Genomic DNA, 16,118 nt, shown 5'->3' with positions numbered 1-16,118 from the left:
AGAGCACCAGTAAGCCAGTGACTCAGCCCCTGTAATAGGTTAGAGGCAGAGAATCCCAGTGGAGAGAGGGGAACAGGCTAGGCAGAGACAGCAAGGGCGGTTCGTTTGCTCCAGTGCCTTTCCGTTCACGTGCATGGGGCCTTGTCTGTGTCTTGGAACATGGAACCATCACAGCTCTTCAGAGATAGAGAATGCTGTGGACAGTGAGGAGGAAGACAACAGAGTATCACTTACTGAACAGATGAGAGAAGTGGAGAGAACCAATGAACAACTGATGCAGGAGATAGAGGTGGCCAGGAAGAATCATGTGATCTCTTCTGTGTGTTTGAACTTTGCACGTACACTACCGTTCAAAAGTTTGGGGTCACTTAGAAATGTTGTTGTTTTTGAAAGAAAAGCACATATTTTTTTGTCCATTTAAAATAACATAAAATTGATCGGCAATACAGTGTAGACATTGTTAATGACTTGTGAGGCGTCTGTTTCTCAAACTAGACACTAATGTACTTGTCCTCTTGCTCAGTTGTGCACCGGGGCCTCCCACTCCTCTTTCTATTCTGGTTAGAGCCACTTTGCGCTGTTCTGTGAAGGGAGTAGTACACAGCGTGACGAGATCTTCAGTTTCTTGGCAATTTCTCGCATGGAATAGTCATAATTTCTCAGAACAAGAATAGACTGACGAGTTACAGAAGAAAGTTCTTTGTTTCTGGCCATTTTGAGCCTGTAATCAAATCTATAAAGGCTGATGCTTCAGATACTCAACTAGTCTAAAGAAGGCCAGTTTTATGTTACTTTAATCAGCACAACAGTTTTCAGCTGTGCTAACATAATTGCAAAAGGGTTTTCTAATGATCAATTAGCATTTTTAAAATGATAAACTTGGATTAGCTAACACAACGTGCCATTGGAACAAAGGAGTGATGGTTGCTGATAATGGGCCTCTTTCAAAAACAAGGACATTTATAAGTGACCCCAAACTTTTGAACGGTAGTGTATATAAACATGTACTGTATCAAATAGCCTTAATTTAATCTGTGGGTGGATGAGCGCTCAATCCCAAATTGATCCCTAGCTTAACCCTTACCCTTATTTACTCTGAGAACTGAAAGGTTTGGATGGGTGTGAACAAACCTGTGAACTACAGCTGACACTTATATTATCCTAATCAATACTGTATTTGCATTTATTAAACATAGGTTTAGAACCCCCTGTCCCTTATGTACTTGCAGAGATCTGAAAGGTTTGGATAGGTAGATAGATATTATCCCTATCAATACTGTATTTATACTCCGAAGGTACAGTGAGTTCCTTGTGTAGAACTCGGTCCATAAAGGAAGGAGAGCTGATCACTGCTAAAGGCCAGCAGGATGAGTTGAGACAGCAGCTGAAGGACCAGTTGGACCAGCTACAGGTCATGTCCAGGAAGGTAGTGAAGGACAGGATGGTCCAGCTACAGGCCATATCCAGGAAGGCAGTGAAGACAGGTTGGTCCAGCTACAGGCCATGTCCAGGAAGGTAGTGAAGGACAGGATGGTCCAGCTACAGGCCATGTCCAGGAAGGTAGTGAAGGACAGGTTGGTCCAGCTACAAGCCATGTCCAGGAAGGTAGTGAAGGACAGGTTGGTCCAGCTACAGGCCATGTCCAGGAAAGTAATGAAGGACAGGTTGGTCCAGCTACAGGTCTTGTCCAGGAAGGTAGTGAAGAACAGGTTGGTCCAGCTACAGCCATGTCAGGAAGGTAATGAAGGACAGGTTGGTCCAGCTACAGGTCATGTCCAGGAAGGTAGTGAAGAACAGGTTGGTCCAGCTACAGGCCATGTCCAGGAAGGTAGTGAAGAACAGGATGGTCCAGCTACAAGCCATGTCCAGGAAGGTATGAACATGCTTTGAGTGGGTAGATTTGCATATTAGGCTACGTGTGGCACTATGGGTTCCACACAAGCTAAATCAAGGACACCTCAAGTATTTAATGTGGCTTCTCTATGACCTACCTTTGCTTTCAGTTCACCTGTTTTTGTGATGGGAAAACCAATGAGGAACTCATGGTGATGCTGGAGGAGAAGAATGACACCCTGAGGCAGGTTGCGACACACCTTTCCTGTTACTTATCAGATAACTTTGTTTATACACTACACTTCCTCTTAAGGAGACAAAGTTAGAAATCCTGGCTCACGGTTAGGAAACCTAAATACTTGTGTGTCTGTGTAATGTACACTAGAATAGAATACAGCATATCTACTGTGTGTGGGTTGGAAACATGTGTTTGTGACTGTTACAATAAGACAAAGCTGAAAGTGAAAGTTAAAGTGAAACTTGAAAACACACAGAAGTGTTCCAACCCCTGCCTCTCCAGTCTGAAACATGGTTATACCCTTTCTGCTTGAGTCAGGTTTTTTATGGTTCTAAGAGAGAAGCCTTGCAAAACACTTAATGACACCAAAATACATTATAGTGTGATGTAACTTTTGCTCATGGATGTCTAAGAAAATAGACTAGGGCAAGTACATTGATTATGTCAAGGAATGCTTCAATGAAAACTCAAAGACTGGCAAGTACTGTAAAAGAATGGTGTAGATCACAGGAGGTTAGTGGCACCTTAATTGGGGAGATGGGTTCATGGTAAAGGCTGGAGCGGAATTAGTGGAATGGTATCAAACATCAAAACAATGGTCTCCATGTGTTTGATACCATTCCATTTGCTCCGTTCCAGCCATTATGAGCCGTCTCCCCTCAGCAGCCTCCACTGGTGTAGATCATGTATCTCCAGCAACACAGGTCTGTCTTTAACTCTGAATTGTGAAGGGAATCAATCAGTGATCATCAACAAATGTTATTTACATTTAAGTCATTTAGCAGACGCTCTTATCCAGAGCGACTTACAAATTGGTGCATTCACCTTATGATATCCAGTGGTGATTATCATCAAAATCAAAGATGTTTGGAGGCTCAGAATCCCTGCTTCCCCAGGATCAGTAGCTACTGGGGATCATAATAAACGTGTCTTCAATGAGAGATCCTGAAAGTGGTTGAGTCAACTGAAGAGTCATAACAATCTTCCAACTGATCCTTTATTCTGACTGATGCCACAGAATGCTTGCTACAGCTCCAATCATATTATTTTCCAGAACAACAAGAGGATTGTCACAAATATCATATTATCGGTTGACTTTGTCCATGTCCATCTCAACATGTCAGCATGTGCTAGAATATCATTTATCTGTTTTTATGAGTCTGCACACCAGTGAGTCCGTTGTAACAAAATACATGTTTTATTATTTAGGAAGAGCATACATCCGGTCACTGGCTAGGTTGTACTGACCTCTAGTGTCAGTAGCATTAACATATATTAACTAAGACTAAACAGGAAGCAGCTGAGTTCAATTGAAAAGAAAGGGTTTAGATAATGTATCTCCAGCAACACAGGTCTTACATCCGGTCACTGTCTAGGTTGTACCGCCCTCTACTGTCAGTAGCATTAACAGATATGGTCTAAGTCTAATATCAATACAAGGTATTTATTAGGCCAGCATCTACAGTACCAATCCAAAGTTTGAACACACCTACTCATTCATGTTTTCTTTCTATTTTCTACATTGTAGAATAATAGTTAAGACATCAAAACTATGAAATAACACATATGGAATCACGTAGTAACCAAAAAAGTGTTAACAAATCCAAATATAGTTTATGTTTGAGATTCTTCAAAGTAGGCACCCTTTGTCTTGAGACAGCTTCAAATCCAAATCATATATATTTGTCACATACACATGGTTAGCAGATGTTAATGCGAGTGTAGCGAAATGCTTGTGCTTCTAGTTCTGACAATGCAGTAATAACCAACGAGTAATCTAACTAACAATTCCACAACTACTACCTTATACACACAAGTGTAAAGGGATAAAGAATATGTACATAAAGATATATGAATGAGGATGGTACAGAACGGCATAGGCAAGATGCAGTAGATGGTTAGAGTACAGTATATACATATGAGATGAGTAATGTAGGGTATATAAACATAAAGTGGCATAGTTTAAAGTGGCTAGTGATACATATATACATAAAGATGGCAAGATGCAGTAGATGATAAAGTACAGTATATACATATGAGATATATGAGCTTTGCACACTCTGCATTCTCTCAACCAGCTTCATAGAGGTAGTCGCCTGGAGTGTGCCTTGTTAAAAGTTAATTTGTGGAATTTATTTCCTTCTTAATGCGTTCGAGCCAATCAGTTGTTGTGACAAGGTAGGGGTGGTATACAGAAGATAGCCCTATTTGGTAAAATACCATGTCCATATTATGGCAAGAACAGCTCAAATAAGCAAAGAGAAATGACAGTCCATCATTACTTTAAAACATGAAGGTCAGTCAATATGAACATTTTGAAAGTTTCTTCAACTGCAGTCGCGAAAACAATCGAGTGCTATGATGAAGCTGGCTCTCATGAGGACCGACACAGGAAAGGAAGATCCAGAGTTAACTCTGCTGCAGAGGATAAGTCATTAGAGTTAACCAGCCTCAAAAATTGCAGCCCAAATAAATGCTTCACATAGTTAAAGTAACATCTTCATAAAACTGTCAGAAGAGACTACATGAATCAGGCCTTCATGGTCAAATTGCTGCAAAAAAAACACTACTAAAGGACACCAATAATAAGAAGAGACTTGCTTGGGCCAAGAAACACGAGCATGGACATTAGACCAGTGGAAATCTGTCTGATGAGTACAAATTAGATTCTTTTTGTTCGTAGGTGAACGAATGATCTCTGCATGTGTGGTTCCACATGTGGTTATTTAGAATTCAAGGTACACTTAACTAGTATGGCTACCACAGGAAGTATGATCTCTGTAATTGCAAACAAAGGTTTCTGTACCAAATATTAAGTTCTGCTTTTCTGATGTATCAAATACTTATGTCATGCAATAAAATGCAAATTCATTACTTAAAAATCATACAATGTGATTTTCAGGATTTTTGTTTTAGATTCCGTCTCTCACAGTTGAAGTGTACCTATGATAAAAATGACAGACCTCTACATGCTTTGTAAGTAGGAAAACCTGCAAAATCGGCAGTGTATCAAATATTTGTTCTCCCCACTGTATGAGATGAGTAATGTAGGGTATATAAACATAAAGTGGCATAGTTTAAAGTGGCTAGTGATACATGTATTACATAAAGACGGCAAAATGCAGTAGATGATAGAGTACAGTATATACATATGAGATATGAGCTTTGCACACTCTTGGCATTCTCTCAACCAGCTTCATGAGGTAGTCACCTGGAGTGTGCCTTGTTAAAAGTTAATTTGTGGAATTTATTTCCTTCTTAATGCATTTGAGCCAATCAGTTGTTGTGACAAGGTAGGGGTGTTATACAGAAGATAGCCCTATTTGGTAAAAWACCATGTCCATATTATGGCAAGAACAGCTCAAATAAGCAAAGAGAAATGACAGTCCATCATTACTTTAAAACATGAAGGTCAGTCAATATGGAACATTTTGAAAGCTACCAGCCTCAGAAATTGCAGCCCAAATAAATGCTTCACTTAGTTAAAGTAACATCTTCATATAAACTGTTCAGAAGAGACTACATGAAATCAGGCCTTCATGGTCAAATTGCTACAAAAAAAACCCACTACTAAAGGACACCAATAATAAGAAGAGACTTGCTTGCGCCAAGAAACACGAGCAATGGACATTAGACCGCTGGAAATCTGTCTGATGAGTACAAATTAGATTTTTTTTGTTCGTAGGTGAACGRATGATCTCTGCATGTGTGGTTCCACATGTGGTTTATTTAGAATTCAAGGTACACTTAACTAGTATGGCTACCACAGAAATACGCTTAGTGGGACTATCATTTGTTTTTCAACAGGACAATGTCCTAACACACCTCCAGGCTGTGTAAGGGCTATTTGACCAAGGAGAGTGATGAAGTGCTGCATCAGATGACCTGGCCTCCACAATAACCTGACCTGAACCCAATTGAGATGGTTTGAGATGAGTTGGACCGCAGAATGAAGGAAATGCAGCCAACAAGACTGTTGGAAGCATTCCAGGTGAAGCTGGTTGAGAGAATGCCAAGAGTTTTGTAAAGCTGTCATCCAGGCAAAGGGTGGCTACTTTTAAGAATCTAAAATACATTACATTGGTTAACACATGATTCCATATGGTTATTTTCATAGTTTTGATGTCTTCACTATTTATTCTACAATGTAGAAAAAAGTTAAAATAAAGAAAAAACTATGATGAGTAGGTTTTGACTGGTACTCATGTGCGTAGACCACAAACATTTCTATAGCAATCATGTAAGGCATTATAGAGTAAGGCATTACTTAATGAAAGATTTAAAGAGTTCTTTGTCATGTCTTACAGCATAAGAGGCTGAGATTTGAAGATCATCCAGGCTGTGTTCTCTTCTCCTGGAGCCAAACACCCCCAGACTGCCATCTGAAGGAAAGCTGGTTACATGTTTTTGAATGTTGAGCTTTAATTAACACAGCCTGTACTTTGAGGGATTGGGGCTTTTTTATGATACATGTTCATCCGCAAAACTGTGGAAGAGACCCCAAGTCATCGGACTGACGACAAGTGGAAGTAGGCAGAGATGAACAGGGTGGGGGACACCACAGGTGACTGAGTGGACCTGTACTCTTCTACAATACTTTTCTGACCTATATGTGAGATAGGAGTGGAAGCAGTTCAGGATAGTTCCTGAAATATTGTATTTTCACCCTTCTGTGATCCATGACAGCTCTATCAGTGAAGTTGTATCTGTTTGTTGATGTCCTTGTCTGCTTCTATGAGCGTGATCTTGATTTTCTTGTAGTGTAAAGTTATCCATTTAACCATCCATTTAACCATGTTAGATGGTGTTTCTCATTTCTGGGGAACCTTCCCCAAGCGAACAGCGCATCCTGCACCAGTATCCAGTAATCTGTGTCTCAAGATATTATCAAGTCCCATTTGAAGTTCCATAGTCTGGGCTGACAGACATTGTGGTCCTGAAGTTATGAACACATTTGACTTTCCCCTGGGAAGAGCAGAGGGTTCTCACCTCCCGAAGCTGTTTCCTAGCAAGGTGGAGCTAATTTATACTCATCACATGGTCCTTTTCATTTTAGACCAGTCTGTAGGCTGTAGGCAGAAGCTGATATGTTTCCTCCCTCCCGAAGCATCTTACCAGTGGCGCCCACATGAAAAGCTATCTATTCGCTGACACAAGTGGGAACAGTTCAGGCTGATGAGTACGTTTCAAACATCCCCATGTGATACAAAGACACAGTGGTCCTCTCCCAACAGGTATCTAGAAGTCACATTCTTCTAACTGGAGGTTGGGTTTCAATGTGTTTCATTTCTTTACTCTACAATAGAATGTGGTGTAGAATCCTGTTTTCATATCAACCAGATTCTACAATATCACATTTAACATGTAGTGTTAAGATACACTAGAGATGGCTGGACCAGCCAGCCAGTGGACCACAGATTACAGAATGTTGAGTCCCTGACTGTGACGGGGGCTTGAATCTGGGGAGAGAAGTTATTTGTAATTTATCAGAAATTCATTTACATTCTAGACAATGTTTTGTAGTACAATAGCTTGTCCTATATTATTGTATCATATCATTGGTCTTAGCATTGATGAAGTTATATACCATTTACACTTAGTTATAAATATGTTTGAAATTCTTTTAACTCAAACTATTCTGTACACAAATTTGGAAAACCTTGAAGGTGTGCCTTACTGTTTCCATTTCCCCCAGACAGCATTGGTATTTCCTGATCTGGGGATGCCTATCAAATGGAATCAGAAATTAGTTAAACACATTGGGCGGTTTCCCGGACAGAGATTACACTCAGTCCTGGACTAAGAAGCGCGTTCAATGAAGACTTTCCATTTAAAGTGCTTTTTATTCCAAAACTAGGTATAATCTCTGTCTGGGAAACTGTCCCAATAAATTAAAATGTCAGTCAGAAGAAAGCACAATGTCATGAAATATATTCATAGATTTCCAAACATACCTGTGTAGGTTTTTGAGGGTCTATAAAAAAGACCGATGTCCAATATTGTAATAAACTTACCATGTAACCATGACGATAACAAACAGTAGTAATCTACACTATGAGAAGTAGAACATGTAGCATTCACAGAGTAAACTGAATATCACAGGCAATGAACACAATGAATGGAACAAATACAATTCCAGTCATCTTACCTAAGTTTTGTCTTGTTTTCACTATTTCTCTTCTCTCCATTTCTATTTTTATCATTATAAATAAACAAACACCAGTTATGGTGGCTATCAGAAAAAATAGAACACCTATCAGAACACCAGCTATGAATCCAGCTGTGGGAAGTGAGGCTACTCCACATTCTGAATCGGACCAAGGAGTTCCTGGTTCAATTTCCAAGAATTCACATCTGCTAAAGACATAAATAGAGGTATGTTTTTTAAAGTTTCTATTTGAGTATATTAATGTATTTATTTCTTCAGGGGAATAACCTATTGAACTCACTAATAATGTTCACACTTACTCTGTATGTGGTTGACAAGATGTTAATGATCCATCTGAATAAGTTTTATCAGTGCAGTCAGAATACACAGTATCTGTAGATGTTGTTCCTGCACAAACACATGTTGAAATATTAATGAAAAATTCATTTCTTCCCCCATTTATTTAATTCCATTAACTGTAATGATTGTTCACACTGAAATTAACAACTTGACTGAATTGAATTATGACAACACAATTAGTATAATGAGTGAGACAGAAGACCAACCTGTGTGGCTGATGTATTGACTAGGTTTACAGCTGCTGTGTCTCTGGGCTGCTCTACAACCATCCTTAGTTGGGTCTAGACAGTAGAACCCCTCCAGTGTCCCACAGACAGTGTCTGATGAAGGTGTACATGGCTGCTTTACCTTCAAACCCAAACCTATAGAGAAAACATGTCACTTGGTATCTGAAGCTAAATGTAAAGTCTGTTGTATTTCATTAAAACAACATCTGATATAGTAAAGTAGCTCAGTGTTTATGCCCAGAACACAGAATTCTCACCTGGATCACATGTGGTACAGTCGTTGCATGTTGTTTTACCACTGGGCTCATCAAGGAACGTGGAGTCAATACAGAGCATACAGGAAGGTGTATATGTAGATTTAGTACAATGACTACGTACATGATGTCCTGTTGAAAAGAAAAACAGAAAATAAAGTTTTGGTATTATTATTATTATCATCTTAATTATTATTGTTGTTATTATAATAATGAACTCCTCATAAAAATACACAAGGTCCTTACCAGGCCAACACATTATGCAATATCTATCACCTATTTTATAGATGGAGCGATCATATGTGGAACACGGTTCAACGTTTAGAAGTATAAAATGTATCTGCAAATAGAGAAGAAATAAAACATCAGCATACATTACATTTAAAGATGCGACACCAAACCCAAGATAACCAGTTTTTTTCAAATTCAGTCAATAAATGTTACTGAAATGTACTTCTTTCATCCATGTTTTATCTACAAGGTTTCAGTCAAATTGAAACTAAGACAATATAGTAGGCTAATAATAACTCTGATTCATATTTCACGGAGGAAATATTTACATTGATCATTTGTTTTTTAAACAAGACAAGCCACACAATGTGCAAATCAGAAACATTTCACTTACAGTCCATATCAAGGTTCCAAACTGTGCCATGGTTCCTCAATCCTCTCTGTGACGTAGAAGTCCGACACTGGACGCGGGCAGCATTTGGTTCTTTAACGCACGCACACATTCATCACTCCTCCCTGCTCCGTTATAAGATAAGTTAACAATGTGGGTCGACACACAAATTAACTTCTGTCTTAGTACATACATTTTCAATACTTCGTCAGTGTTCATATTTAAGATATGCAATATTTATTATACTTATCAATGTTGTGATGAGCGCTTGTTTGTTTTTGTTCTGTTCCCTCTCTCTCCATCTCTGTAGCTTCCGGGTATGCTGGAAAAGGACCCGAGCTAAGGGAATTGGGCTGGGCTTTATAGGGCCTGTCCCAAATGGCTCATTAATGCATATGGGCATAATTGAAAAGATATTTGTCAATAGTAGTGATGTAATGTGTAAATGTTAAATTTGTGATATTGTTTAATACACCCGTGTTGCAATGTTTAGTATTCCTTTAGTATGTTTTAGTTTAATTGGAAACCATGTCGGTTTCGTCTATACGTTAATTGCTTAATGTAATTAGGGTTAATTGTTCTGAGGGGATGGGCTAGCCCTAGCACAATAAGGAGCCTCTCCTTTCAGTTTCATGAGATGAGGAATTTGGATTGAGCTGTGGATGGGGCAGCATTGTTTTAAGCTGTCCCTATAAGGTAGACGTTTGAATGGCAGTACTGTTTGTTTTTTTCTTCTGGAATCACCTTGTAAATAAATTCACTTTGCACAGAAGACTTTTGCGTTTCCGCGCATCTTTTTATTTGATAGAGTTGTTAGGTCCACGTTTAGCCCTTCCTGGCCTCAGCTCTACGCTTGACCACTCTCTACACTCCCTGGAAGACCCACATTCACTGGACTTGTGAAGTTCTTAGGAGTTTTTGAGTATGAACTGTACCTGTGGAATTCACATGTATTTTGTTAGGTACATGTTGTATAGTAAGAATTAAAGTTCATTTTATGATTCCGCTTAATATTGGCAGTACACTGTACCGTTAATAAAATTAATATAGGTATATGAACTTTGGGCTGGCCACCCCTTGATATCAGTCTACCATTCAATAAACTTGAACTGAATCATAATAAAAAATATAACTTTCATTTAGCAAATGATGATGTTCTTGCTGAATTTCATCAACTGAAAAAACAACTGTAACTAAGATAGTTACTTCATATTTTGAGATGTTTGAAACAGAAATTGGCAAATAGTTAGAGAATGGTGCCCTCTTTGTGGTGTTACGTAGCCTTTTTGTAAGCAATGTTCGTTTCTCCCAAAAGACAGTACAGTACGAAGACAGACTAAAACTTATTCACCCAATCGAAATCCTGCGGATCACACTTGTCAGGTGAATGTCATGGCGACGTTGGCTTGCTAAACTCATGCGTGAAACATCGTTCATCAGGTTTAACGTCGTCTCGAGCCGCCCAAATGGTGCCCAATCGTCACTCACACCAGCGCACTTCCTCAACTTTAAAAGTTGTTCTCTCCTGACGCAACATGAAAAACGTGTGAATTCTCGGTTCTGTCCACTTTCACAGGTTAGGAGTAAATAACATCGTTCCAAAATTATACATTAAGACATATAGCGATATCTACCGGGCTGCTGCCCTTAGCTAGGAGTGAATTTATTTCAACTTCTCCTAATTGTTTCTCTAAAACCGGGGCCTAATTGTATAAGGACCCGCCTGCCACTATCCGTTTACACAAAGGACCCAAAAAAACATGCGTAGTGTCAGTTTTTCAAGCGTTGGCAATTTAAAAAAACTGAATTGACATGAAAATGTGATCACCTTTCCTAGCCAAACTTTAGACCTATTGGCTGAAGTTTAGCATTGGAAACAGACTAAGCATTCCTCTGATGGCAAATGGAGGAATATGCGGATAGGACAGGCTTATTCATTAACAATAAACAGGTATAATAACAAGAGTGCAATTAATTTCCGTTAGTTGTAGAGAAGAGAGGAAATGTATTTGGTTAATCTTTACTATTTAAATACAATGACTAATTAAGCATCTGTATCCGATGGGCAATTATTTATAAATGTTTTGTATTGATTGCTGTGTTTTACATTGGTATTAGTTGTTTGTATCTCAAATTGCTTGAGGATCTGTTCTTCCCCCCTTCATATCTGTACTTGTGGGTCATATACTTTAACAGTCGTTTAGGTTGATTTAGTGTGTTTTCCCATGTATTGTGTTAATTGAGTGTGTGTATAGATATGTTTTGTGTAATTGATGTGTATATATAGATATGTTTGTGTATTGATGTGTATATAGATATGTTTAGTGTAATTGATGTGTATATAGATATGTTTAGTGTAATTGATGTGTATATAGATATGTTTAGTGTAATTGCTGTTGATTGATTGTTCATGYAGGGCTCATCTGCGAAAGAGACCAAAGTCTCAGCATGACTYCCTGCKTAAAGAAACATTAAATAAGTGTTTTTATTCATTTTCATGATCATTGCATACATTCCTCACCTTTTCAGTGATCTTTTTATACTAATGAGGTAGCATAGGYCTACAACAAGGAAGCMATTCATCCAATCTCTCATTTAATTGGACCAACTTCACAGTAGTATATAAATACGCTTTTTCAAGTATTTTGCTCGATGCCATCGATTAACCGTGGAACGATTAACCGTGGAACATAAGGTTGTAGGTTACTTCTGTAGCTTATGTCTGAATACTGTAATTTCAAATTTATTCAGTAGAGAATAKTGCATTTATACATATAATCCATCTTTTCATAACCATTGCAGAATAAATAGCTTATGTAATAGGTCCAATTAAASTAGAGATGAGCATGGTAATGTGTTGTAGTCTATGGCTACTTTGGGAATACTAACCCATCATGCCCAGAAAAGGTGAAGAATTTATGCTGCATTGATCATGGAAATTAAATAAATAATAGCCTTGGAAATAGATGCCTATTTCTAATTATTTTAAAATGCAAAGATAAACTAAATAGATTCTCACCTTTCACTAAAAGCAAATGACTGCATCTTATTAACCTGTTTATTGTTATGAATAAACCTGTCTAGACAATACACAATCATTAATCAAGATGAAAAGATGTCATTCTAAAAGTTAGAAATAGCGTACGGTGCTGTAGCCTAAGTAAACATGTATTTATCTTACCCCAGCTTTGACCGCAATAGTATAGGGCCCTGGACTAATTTAAATTTCACTATTAGCATCTTGCCAGCAACACAAAACATTTAAAACTTGTTAGGGCTAGSGTCTTTTTTTCWAAATTTCCRCCTGACTGACGTGCCCAAAGTAAACTGCCTGTTACTCAGGCCCAGAAGCCAGGATATKCATATAATTGGTACCATTGGATAGAAAACACTTTGAAGTTTGTAGAAATGTTAAAATAATGTATGAGACTATAACACAATTGATTGGTAGGAGACAACCCAAAGAAAAACCAACCAGAACCTATTTYTTTGGAGAGCCCATGCTCTTTTAATAGAAAGCTATTGAGCGTATGCAATTCTAGCTCCTAGATTGTAATTCCTATGGCTTCCACTAGATGTCAACAGTCTTTTTTCAAGGTTTCAGGCTTATAACTTGAATAATGAWRAAGAAATATGAGTTTTGGTACTGGGAGTCAAAGTTGAATATATGTCATATCATGTCTTTGTGCGCGCTATGAAGAGGACGCTCACCTGCTTATTTTGTTTTTCTATTGAACATACTTCTTTCCAAATGAAATATTATAGTTAACATTATTATATTTTAGGGTACCTGAGGAATGATTAGAAATGTATTTTGACTTGTTGAAACAAAGTTTAGGTGCAGTTTTTCATATTCCTTTCTCTGCATGTTGAATGAGAGGATTACTAAAATCAATGGCGCCAACTAAACAGACTTTTTGGGATATAAAAAAGGATTTTATCTAACAAGACGACACTACGTGTTGTAGCTGGGACCCTTTGGATGACAAATCAGAAGAAGATTTTCAAAAAGTAAGTGAATATTTAATCGCTCTTTGTGAATTTATGAAACCTGTGCCGGTGGAAAAATGTTGATGTGGGGMGCCGTCCTCAAACAATCGCATGGCATGCTTTCAYTGTAAAGCCTACTGTAWMTCGGRCATTGCAGTTAGATTAACAAGAATTGAAGCTTTTAACCGATATAAGACACTTGTATGTACATAAATGTTTCATATCCATAATTTGTATGATTATTTATTTGAATTGCGCGCCCTCCAGTTTCACCGSAACTTGTCCCGCCTAGCCTTACGCTACAGCATACAATGATATTCTAGACAATTCTGTGCTTCTGACAATGTGGCACCAGTTTGGGGAATGCCCTTTCCTGTTTCAGCATGACAATGCCCCTGTGCACAAAGCGAGATACATACAGAATTTTTTTTTTTGAGATCGGTGTGGAAGAACTTGACTGGCTTGCACAGAGCCCTGACCTTAACCACAATCGAACACCTTTGGGATGAATTGGAACGCAGACTGCCAGCCAGGCCTAATCGCCTAACATCCGTGCCCGACCTCACTAATGCTCTTGTGGCTGAATGGAAGCAAGTCCCTGCAGCAATGTTCCAACATCTAGTGGAAAGCCTTCGCAGAAGAGTGGAAGCTGTTATAGCAGTAAAGGGAGGACCAACTCCATATTAATGCCCATGATTTTGGAATGAGATGTTCGATGGGCAGGTGTCCACATAATTTTGGTCATAAATTATGTGTGTATACAGTGCATTCGGAAAGTATTCAGACCCCTTCCCTTTTTCCACATTTTATTTGTTACAGCCTTATTCAAAGATGGATTAAATAAATGTTTTCCCTCATCAATCTACACCCAATAATGAGGGAGACCTCTGGCAGTCTCTATGGGGGTACCACAGGGTTCAATTCTCGGGCCGACTCTTTTCTCTGTATATATCAACGATGTCGCTACGCAGACGACACCATTCTGTATACATCTGGCCCTTCTTTGGACACTGTGTTAACTAACCTCCAAACGAGCTTCAATGCCATTCAACACTCCTTCTGTTGCCTCCAACTGCTCTTAAACGCTAGTAAAACCAAATGCATGCTTTTCAACCGTTCGCTGCCCGCACCTGCCCACCCGACTAACATCACTACTCTGGACGGTTCTGACCTAGAATATGTGGACAACTACAAATACCTAGGTGTCTGGCTAGACTGTAAACTCTCCTTCCAGACTCATATTAAACATCTCCAATCCAATATCAAATCTAGAATCGGGTTTCTATTTCGCAATTAAGCCTCCGTCACTCACGCCGCCAAACTTACCCTATTAAAATGGACTATCCTACCGATACTCGACTTCGGCGATGTCATCTACAAAATAGCTTCCAATACTCTACTCAGCAAACTGGATGCAGTCTATCACAGTGCCATCCGTTTTGTTACCAAAGCCCCTTATACCACCCACCACTGCGACCTGTATGCTCTAGTCGGCTGGCACTCGCTACATATTCGTCGCCAGACCCACTGGCTCCAGGTCATCTATAAATCTATGCTAGGTAATGCTCCTCCTTATCTCAGCTCACTGGTCACCATAGCAGGTATATCTCACTGGTCACCACCAAAGCCAATTCTTCCTTTGGCCACCTCTCCTTCCAATTCTCTGCTGCTAATGACTGGAACGAACTGCAAAAATCGCTGAAGCTGGAGACTCTTATCTCCCTTACTAACTTCAAGCACCAGCTGTCAGAGCAGCTCACAGATCATTACAGCTGTACATAGCCCATCTGTAAATAGCCCATCCAACTACCTCATCCCCATACTGTATTTTTATTTATTTTTTCTCCTTTGCATCCCAGTATCTCTACTTGCACATTCATCTTCTGCACATCTACCATTCCAGTGTTTAATTGCTATATTGTAATTACTTCGCCACTATTGGCCTATTTATTGCCTTACCTCCCTTATCTTACCTCATTTGCACACACTGTATATAGACTTTTTTTCCTACTGTATTATTGACTGTATGTTTGTTTATTCCATGTGTAACTCTGTTGTTGTATGTGTCTAACTGCTTGTCTTTATCTTGGTCAGGTCGCAGTTGTAAATGAGAACTTGTTCTCAACTAGCCTACCTGGTTAAATAAATGTGAAATAATTTGTTTATAAACAAATAAACCGCTGGGAGCAACGTGAAGAGGAATGGAACGTCTAGTGATGAAGACCTGCTGCTCTTCTATTTTGAGTAAACAACTGCTTTTTCTTTTCTTTTTTAAAACTACAGCTTTAAAGAGACGCTGCCCAGCTCCCCAAAGCATCTGAAAACCTCTCTCTTTAATAATTTTTTTAAGCTATGTAACAAAAATATATAGGCCTGTAATGTTGCTGTTTTTTATCAAGAAGGCTTATATGAATGTGTAAAGCTTTGAGTTCAGGCTGTCCTTATT

The 16,118-nt window shown here is 38.8% G+C and overlaps 1 protein-coding gene and 1 long non-coding RNA gene across 2 annotated transcripts; both read right to left on the bottom strand.

Annotated features, from left to right (window-relative positions):
• Positions 1-7,337: 7,337 nt before the first annotated feature.
• On the bottom strand, positions 7,338-8,022 carry LOC112069200 (uncharacterized). Its single transcript, XR_002893694.2, has 2 exons — positions 7,749-8,022; positions 7,338-7,530 (listed from the first exon to the last, which is right to left on the bottom strand). It is a non-coding gene; the product is annotated as an uncharacterized lncRNA (long non-coding RNA).
• A 22-nt stretch (positions 8,023-8,044) lies between these two features.
• LOC112069199 (tumor necrosis factor receptor superfamily member 14-like) lies at positions 8,045-9,394 on the bottom strand. The gene is made up of 5 exons (XM_070438453.1): positions 9,307-9,394; positions 9,064-9,192; positions 8,786-8,941; positions 8,540-8,627; positions 8,045-8,425 (listed from the first exon to the last, which is right to left on the bottom strand). The coding sequence occupies exons 1-5, from the start codon at positions 9,317-9,319 to the stop codon at positions 8,149-8,151; spliced, it is 663 nt and encodes a 220-aa protein (XP_070294554.1). The 5' UTR covers positions 9,320-9,394; the 3' UTR covers positions 8,045-8,148.
• Positions 9,395-16,118: the final 6,724 nt, after the last annotated feature.

The sequence above is a fragment of the Salvelinus sp. IW2-2015 genome, unplaced genomic scaffold, assembly GCF_002910315.2.
Source record: "Salvelinus sp. IW2-2015 unplaced genomic scaffold, ASM291031v2 Un_scaffold930, whole genome shotgun sequence".
In the NCBI taxonomy this organism is placed as follows: Eukaryota; Metazoa; Chordata; class Actinopteri; order Salmoniformes; family Salmonidae; genus Salvelinus; species Salvelinus sp. IW2-2015.
Note: the sequence above shows the minus strand (reverse complement) of the source record. Positions and strands in the feature narration are given on the sequence as shown.

What these genes read in the sequence shown, in the direction of transcription:
- LOC112069199 (XM_070438453.1), bottom strand. An exon ending in CTGTACCACATGTGATCCAG is followed by an intron (nt 8,942 to 9,063) that starts GTGAGAATTCTG and finishes TTTTCTCTATAG; the next exon opens with GTTTGGGTTTGAAGGTAAAG. An exon ending in TCAATACATCAGCCACACAG is followed by an intron (nt 8,628 to 8,785) that starts GTTGGTCTTCTG and finishes GTGTTTGTGCAG; the next exon opens with GAACAACATCTACAGATACT.